Raw genomic sequence first — 8,482 nt, 5'->3', positions numbered from 1 at the left:
GGTTTATGAAAATTTAACCATAAGCCTTATTGGCTTAATTAATACTGATTATATTTACTATTTTATCCTTCATATTTTTTGTTTAATAAGTAATCTTTCTATTTAAACTGCCAACTCAAAAAAAAAAAAAAACTGCCATTGCAGTTAACAAAACGATTAAGATTTTTTTTTTTGGTAATTTCTTTCAATTCAGTTTGCTATTATATTTACTATTTTATCCTTAATATGTTAAATTATAAATTTTTAGACTATAATCAAAGAAGGGTAAATTGTGGGTTTATGAAAATTTAACCATAAGCCTTATTGGCTTAATTAATACTGATTATATTTACTATTTTATCCTTCATATGTTAAATTATAAATTTTTAGACTATAATCAAAGAAGGGTAAATTGTGGGTTTATGAAAATTTAACCATAAGCCTTATTGGCTTAATTAATACTGATTTTTAGACTATAATCAAAGAAGGGTAAATTGTGGGTTTATGAAAATTTAACCATAAGCCTTATTGGCTTAATTAATACTGATTATATTTACTATTTTATTCTTCATATGTTAAATTATAAATTTTTAGACTATAATCAAAGAAGGGTAAATTGTGGGTTTATGAAAATTTAACCATAAGCCTTATTGGCTTAATTAATACTGATAAGATATATGACTTTTTAAATATCTTTCCTGGACATGAATCTGTGTTCCTGTGAGATTTGCTCCTTGGGAAAGAGATGGGTGGTTAGTGTCATTCCTTTCCTTCCCGTTTGGTTAGTTTTTTTAATATTTGGTGATCATCGTTTATACTTTTCTAATTGGAACTCGATCTATTAGGTTTGGTAATCGGTCGAGTTTTGTATTGACGCTTTTCGTTTCTGATCATTTGCATTGATTTAGGGTTTGCTTTCATTACGTAGATTGCGTTTGTTTACTTTTTGTTAAATTTTGTTATCTTTTCCAAATCGAATTAGGGATTTGTTTCTCGATTGTTAACTACGTCGGTTCATATTTCCTATCACATGGTTTGTTCTCTATATAAGCACTAACCTACGTTTGCAGTATTCATTATTCATCATCAGTGATTTTGGTGGATTCCAGTTTTGTATTGTTTCAGGTTTGACGCTTTGTTCTAAACCTTTTTCAATCTTTTGCACGTGATCTCGCTGTAGAAGACCATGAATTCTCGACCCAAAAAAACAAGGCTGACGGATCAAACTGAAATTTTAGCAAATGTAAGGCTTTCTCTCGGATTGACGAGATATCATTGTATTGCATGTATATTTTAGGCATTCGATCTGCATGAGTTCATATCAGACTAAAGTTTTCTCATAAATCTACTAGCTAGTCTATTTAGGGTTGAAGAGATATCATTGTATTGCATGTATATGTTAGGCATTACATCTACATATATGATGAGTTCATATCAGAAAACATAAATCTACTAGGGCATTTCTATTCAAGAAAAACCCCTTAGTCAATGTACACAGGTGATAAATAAATAACTACCAAAAAAAAAAAGACAACGTACTCTTTTCATCTTTTGCAGAAATGATATCAATCTGTTATTTTTTTTCTTTTAAATTTTGTATTTTCTTATCCAATCTTTACTTTTGTTCCAAAATAGGTACGAGCATATCTAGCTAGTAGTATCTATAACCTGCTTGATAATGCTAGTATTTAGGGGTACATGTGTATTAACTGAGATTGTGTTGTTATGTTCTCAGGCTGATGAGGAGGGCAAAAGTAAAGATTGGATTGATGAGTTGCCGAGTTGTATTGTCTCATACATACTTTCCTTGTTAACCATAAAAGATGCATGGGATGCAAGCTTGGTATCCCGTCGTTGGCATGAACATTTGTGGAATTCAATATTAACAAGGCCCAATCTTGAATTTGACATTCCAAACATTTTTGGAAGTAGATATGCTGGAGCCAAGTTTACTGATACTACATCGGATAGCATTCGTTTGATAAATCAATTTAAAACACCAGACTTTGTACAACGTGTGAATGCAGTTTTGAAGCACTACCGTGGTAAGAAGGTAGAGTCTTTCAAAGTGGCTTTCTTTCTTGATGGATCTACTGCCGACCTTGATAACTGGATTCGTTTTGCAATTACAAAGGGAGTTGAGGTCCTTCATCTTCATTTGTTTCAAGACCCCATCCATGGAACAAAGAAATATGTTTTTCCTTATGAGTTACTTTCGGAACTGAAATCTTCCACTCTGAAGCACCTGTCATTGCACAGATGTGTTCTACGACCTTCCCCTGATCATTTTGACAGATTCAATCAGCTAACAAGTCTTTGTCTTAATCAAGTCGACCTGGGTGAAACATTTCTTCAGGCATGTATGTTCTCCGTTTGTTTGTTCCTCGAGAGCTTGACCTTGATTCGGTGCCATCTGGATTCATGTCTGATTGTTTCTGGTTCATTACTTCATCTAAATGATTTGAAACTTTTCCAGTGTTTTAACTTATCAAGAATTGAGATTTCAGCATTAAATCTTATCTCCTTTGAGTACACTGGACGCATTCCCACTATTTCTTTTATCCAAGCTCCACGTTTATCAAGAATTTATTTTTGGGGGCTGAATAACAATACAATAGCTAATGCTAATGCATTAACCCAATTTGCATCGACTCCTGCGCTTGAGACTCTTCAACTATTGATTGTTCAGGTGAGTATCTATAGCCGGCAATCGTGCATGACTGCACGGCAAGTAATGTTTGCATATTTTACTATTTTTACCGTGCTTAATTAATCTTTATATTTTAACGTGTATGTGCAGGAAGTACCCCAAAGTATTCCAACATTTAGATACATCAAGCAGCTGGACTTGAATATCGTTTTGGGTGAAAAGTCGGACTACAACGTTCATGACCTCATGTTGGTTCTGAATCTTCTCAAGGCTACACCCGTTCTGGAAGAACTTGTGATAAAGGTTAGTCTTGCTACATTTTTTCAACCAATATGAAAAGCTTCGTTAAAATAACTTTGAGAACATGCATCTGTGTATCAATCAACATATCTGTTGAGTATATTAAGTACATCTATTTGTGCATCAACCAGATATCTGTTTGAGTATGAACATACCGAGTATTAACTAGACAGTATCTATTTGATTTACTGTAGGTACGTCATCCAAAGTACTCGGAGAAAAACCAACAAGAAAGAACAGAAATTTCTGGGTTCGCACATGATTGTTTGAGAAGAGTTAAGATGCAGGGATTCCAAAGTAATGCCTGTGAGATAGAGTTTGCTATTTGGCTTCTGAAATATTCATTGAAGCTTGAGATAATGGTAATCGACCCGTTTGGAGACATGTATTTGGGTGGGGATATGTGGGAGGCCATCGACGCATATGGTTTAAGATCGGCTCGCAGCTGGGAAGAACACAGAGCATTTGTTCAAAAAGAACTAAAGAGAGTGCAGACTCATGCTCAAGTTATAGTTCTATAATAGCTGTACGTAGTTCATGTATTTAGGTGGACTTCTTTGCTTTGATGTCTATATATGATGTAACGATATATTTTAAACTTTTCACATTATTGACTATGAAGATATATATGCCCAATCAATATTTGTTGATTATTAGCTATTTTATAGATCTGAAGGGCTATAAGATCGAATTGGAGTGTTTTAGTTCGTGTGTTGAAGTTAAGCACTTTTGTTCTTGTAGAATGTAAAAGAAAAGAAACACAATATTCACATACCAAAAAGTTAACCACTGAGTTTGGTTGTTATAGAACATACAAGAAAATAACATTTTCCTCGTACCAAGAAGTTAACACTGCTTTTGGTTCTAAACCTCATGTTTCAGAAGCAGAATTAGAATCAGTTTTGGCCACCCATGTAGGCCCAGAAGAAAGCAAATTAAAGCAAGCTACAATCAGGCACAAGCCTATTAAAGCTTCAAGCTAAATTCCAGTAAAATGCGCAGAAGGGAAGTTCATGTAGACAACACCATAGTCCATTACCAGACTTTGCTTTGATAAACTGTCAGCAACTTTATTTACAATTGTCATACATGAGAGTTCCCAATTCTACGGATGCCAAAGAAATGTTCGCAGGACTTTTAAAAATGGCCCCTCTAAATGCCAATTCTCGCCTCCATCTTTTTGAAATATCCTGTCAACACAATCACACAAGTACTTAATTGGAATGTTCAGACTTAGACATTGAAAATGTTCCTTAGGTCGAATTTTCAAAATTTTGCTCAATACCTGAAATTTTGCTCAATAATTTTGCCCAAATTATTGTCATTTTGTCATTTTTATGGCAGGGGCCAATTCAGTCTCACCGCTTTTTATTTTTATTTTTTTTGTCATTTTGTCAACTTGTCTTTTATTTACTATTTTCTTTATCTCGATTTTTTTTTTTTTTTTGGGTTACAAAAGAGGCTTTAGAGCATCTTTATCAGACTCTCTATTTTGACTCCTTAGCTATTTTAGAGAACATGTTTAATTTTTTATCTATTTTAGCAGCTGCACCAGACTCCTAGGTGGCTCTCTATTATAACTTTTAATTATCTCGCTCCTAAATATAGACTCTCTATAATTTAAAACATTTCTTTAAAGTTATTTTATGTATTTTATAAATATATTTAAACTATTTAATCTTCATTTAAAAATAATATAAATTCAAAACTAATTAAAATAGAGAGCATTGATGCAGACGTAATTCTAAAGTGGCTAGCTAAAATAACTTTTCAGCTACTTTAGCTAAAATTTAACTAAAAAATGGCTAGCATTGCTAAAGATGCTCTTAGGCTTGAAAACAAGAAAACTAACTAAACATGAGAACTCCCGGTTCTTTTTGGTCTAGGCATTTCGTTAATGTCAGCTATTTAGGCCTGAACAGTCCAGACCTCAAAGATAATGATCCCAAATTTATTGTCAATACTGTTTTTTGCCGAAGCATTTGCAGTCATGTTACGTTCACATTAAATATGGCTCAGGCTCACATCATCAAGGATATCCCCTTATGCATGACAAGAGGAAAGAAGAGATCCAAGAGGATGGAGGGAAAGTCGATTTCCCTTTACCAAATTAGTCAAGATGGCAAAATGTGTGTCAATCTGTAGTTTCAAAATATCGTGTTTTGAGCAAGCTTCAAACCATAAAACCCAAGGCTACCGCTACAACATCTAAAATTTCCCCAATGCATAGAATGATCTGAAAACCTGTAATCTAATCCTAACAATGGTTCTGTGTTACACCTCTAGCACCAAATTTTACCACATTCCCAAGATCTTCTGCCATCAGTATTCAATTTGAACATCTGCACTTGAGGGTTTTATTTATTTATTTATTTTTTTTATAATCAGGATAACATAGTAATAAGTGACGTTATAGATTCTAGTGCTAGTCGATTTAGCCTGCAATACTCCACTCGATCATCAACTGCTCTAATAATATATAGTGTTAGCATGATCAACAGGCAAATGAACATTTTGTTCAAAAATAAGTTTATTTTGGCACATCCATATGAACCAACAGACGAAGACAAACAAATTAAACCATTTAGAGGCTTGAACCTGAGGGTGGCCCAAGAGGCTACCTCCTTAGCCTATTCTATCTGACAGGCCCAAAAAATCTATGTCACGAAAAAGGAAGTCTTTATATATATATATATAGGCCCTTCCACTAAAGACTCTCTTGTTTTAGTTATTTTAAGGGATCATTTGTGGGACCCACTCTACCATCACATATCGGCATTTCGACCGTTCAGTACTTATGACTCCATAAATAGATCACTTTTGTAAATTTTCAACCAAATTGATAATTGTTAAGGTGTCCCATAAGTGTGATTTACAATTATAAACATGAACAATTTAGGTTGGGCTGATTTTGTTCGTCCATTTATTTAATCTAGTTCGATACCTTCTTGGTCATCAATTTGGCTGAAATTTTTGCAAAAGTGATCTATTCATAGAGTCTCAAAAACTGAACGGTTGAGATGCCGATATGTGATCGAAAAATAGGTCACACAAAGGATCCCTTAATATGACAAAAAAAGGGATCCCTTAGAGCATTAGCAGTGGGAACCCTGATTTGGGTCCAAAAGCAAAGGAATTAGGTTGTAGTGGGTCGGAAAAAAATGGACTCAAATATGCTTGAGACCCATTTGTTGAATCAGATTTGGTCCAATGAAAGACCTTAATCAGTTTGAACTCAAATTTCCGGCCCCAACCATGTGACAAAATACTCTGCTATTGCTTGCATCAATTCACACACTACATAGTGGTCCCCACACAAATTTAACTTTTGTTTTGAATTGTATGACCAAGATTCATTGCTTGGTAGAATCAAACGGCAAAAAAAATGAGTTTAAAAATAAGTCTTGCACCACTATAGCACCTAATAAAAGTAAGTATCTTTATACACTATTCAAATGTACTCAAATCACTATTCATGTTCAAGAGCAAGAGAATTTGGGAGAATGCTTGGATGCTTTCATTGATAATAAGTGCCTGTTTATACAGAGGATTACATGTGCATATCTTGAAGTATGGGGGAAAAAGAGTACAACACACCCTTCATATTTCGAGACTAAAACATATAGACATCTCCCTCTGACGTTTGCGTCTCCCTTTAATGACTACAATTATGGGAGTTCAGATAATTTCCGTAGACCAACACTTTGCACATGTTTTTCGAATATGGATTTAGGCAAAGACTTAGTAAATAAATTTGTCACATTGTCCTCATATCGAACTTGATTCACCTTGATCTTGAGGAGAGTTTGTTGTAACTGATTGTAGAAGAATTTAGGCGATATGTGATTGGTATTGTCGCTCTTGATGTAACCTTGCTTCATTTGTTCAATGCAAGCAATATTATACTCATAAATGCTCGTAAGTTCATCTTTGGTAGACTTCAAACCACAAGTACTTCGAATATGCTCAATCATAGATCTTAACCATATACATTTAGTGAAGAGCTATAATTTCTGCATGATTCAAAGAAGTAGAGATAATGGTCGGTTTTGTAAACTTCCAAGATATTGCTGTGTTTCCCAAGGTAAATACAAAATCGGTTTGGGAACGACCTTTATAAGGGTCAGATAGGTAACTTACATCTGCAAAACCTATCAAAACACCGTTCGAATTTTGGCGAGGAGAGGAAGGACATCGGCCAGTGGCTACGACGGCATTTCTAAGGCATGATGGGTCTGAATCAATCATGTATCTAATAAAATGAACCTGTGACATGCATTGTCACATGCAACATATATTGACTGTGACATATAATGGTCTTGTGACATGCACCGTGACCTGGTAGTGACCAAACTTCTTGTATCTGCCCTCCACGCAACTTAACTATAATTTCACCCTCCTTCATTTTTCTTCACTTTTTTTTTTTTTTTTACAGTTTTACCTTTTTACCTTTTCGGGTTCTTATATGATGGTGACTGAACCTTACTTGATGTCGAGATAATGGTGTACTTCTTCTTATTCGCGTTGGTCTTCCGATGTTAGTGACGCTAGATCATGGTTGGAGTGAACATCCTTCCGCCATGGCTCATGTGGCTGAAGGCTCCCTGCTTGACGTGGTAGGTCTCGCCGCCTGGAATACGCGAGACAGTGGATGGTTCTCGAGGGAGGATTCGACGGAGGTCTAGTTGCCGGCCTTTTTTGAGACAATGTAGGCCTGATGGCTGACGAAGGTGACAATATCGGGTCGGATCGAGGTCTTCGTGACGTCAGGGAGAGGGGCAATATGGGCTTGATCAGTGACAATGTCGCCTCCCAAGACTTTGACGATGGAGAGAGACGATGACATGAGTTATAAATTTTAGTCTTTTTAAGGTCATGTTATTATTATTATGCCCTATTATTTTTATTTTTTTTTGAAAATATCACGTTGATATATTAATACTCAAGCCAGAAATGACCATTACATATTCTCCCTCTACCATCTATGGGTAGATAAAGAGTTTGTGGCAAGAACCACAACTATACATAGATTAGGTCCAATCATTTGACGGTACCCATGCTCACTTATTCAAACGAGCCTATGAACTACGTAACAAAGACATAGTGATAGGCAAAGTAAAATAAAACTAAATAAAGGATTTAAAGAGCTTAAGAATATACCCAAACCAGGCCCAATCAAAAACCCAAAATCCTATGCAGAGAGGCCCAACACCAAGCCCATTTCCATAGCACAGTTTGGCAGCGTTCGGCTCCCTGCGCCTGTGCCTAGCTGGGTCAATGGCGCCATCACCATATGTTCTTGCTGCAACCACAGAGAAACCAGTTGCACCAATTGAATGCCCCAACCAAAATCCTTGAGCGTTGAATTTGGTCGAAACCAGGTTGACGACAACAAGCATGGGTAGAGAATTACGGCCCTTCATCACTGGAATCCCAATTGATGTCTGGGCAGCAAGCAGATGACGTCGCATCAAAGCCATCCAAGAATTGTTTGGTGCGGCATCCACAGTAGAGAGACAATCAAGATCGTCTTTGAATCCGTTGTACATCTTG

At 35.7% G+C, this 8,482-nt stretch overlaps 1 protein-coding gene across 2 annotated transcripts; it reads left to right on the top strand.

Moving 5' to 3' along the window:
* Positions 1-674: 674 nt before the first annotated feature.
* LOC121052004 (putative F-box/LRR-repeat protein At3g58880) lies at positions 675-3,544 on the top strand. 2 transcript variants are annotated; one of them, XM_040515819.1, is made up of 5 exons: positions 675-731; positions 1,089-1,222; positions 1,715-2,668; positions 2,780-2,932; positions 3,124-3,544. In XM_040515819.1, the coding sequence occupies exons 2-5, from the start codon at positions 1,166-1,168 to the stop codon at positions 3,448-3,450; spliced, it is 1,491 nt and encodes a 496-aa protein (XP_040371753.1). In that variant the 5' UTR covers positions 675-731; positions 1,089-1,165; the 3' UTR covers positions 3,451-3,544. The 2 variants fall into 2 exon arrangements, with proteins under 2 accessions (XP_040371753.1, XP_040371754.1); XM_040515820.1 differs by having other exon boundaries at positions 729-760.
* The last annotated feature ends 4,938 nt before the right edge of the window (positions 3,545-8,482 follow it).

The sequence above is a fragment of the Rosa chinensis genome, chromosome 3 (assembly GCF_002994745.2).
Source record: "Rosa chinensis cultivar Old Blush chromosome 3, RchiOBHm-V2, whole genome shotgun sequence".
Classification (NCBI taxonomy): domain Eukaryota; kingdom Viridiplantae; phylum Streptophyta; class Magnoliopsida; order Rosales; family Rosaceae; genus Rosa; species Rosa chinensis.
Note: the sequence above shows the minus strand (reverse complement) of the source record. Positions and strands in the feature narration are given on the sequence as shown.

What these genes read in the sequence shown, in the direction of transcription:
- LOC121052004 (XM_040515819.1), top strand. Translation starts at nt 1,166, where the DNA reads ATGAATTCTCGACCCAAAAAAACAAGGCTGACGGATCAAACTGAAATT. An exon ending in TTCAACTATTGATTGTTCAG is followed by an intron (nt 2,669 to 2,779) that starts GTGAGTATCTAT and finishes GTGTATGTGCAG; the next exon opens with GAAGTACCCCAAAGTATTCC. An exon ending in TGGAAGAACTTGTGATAAAG is followed by an intron (nt 2,933 to 3,123) that starts GTTAGTCTTGCT and finishes GATTTACTGTAG; the next exon opens with GTACGTCATCCAAAGTACTC.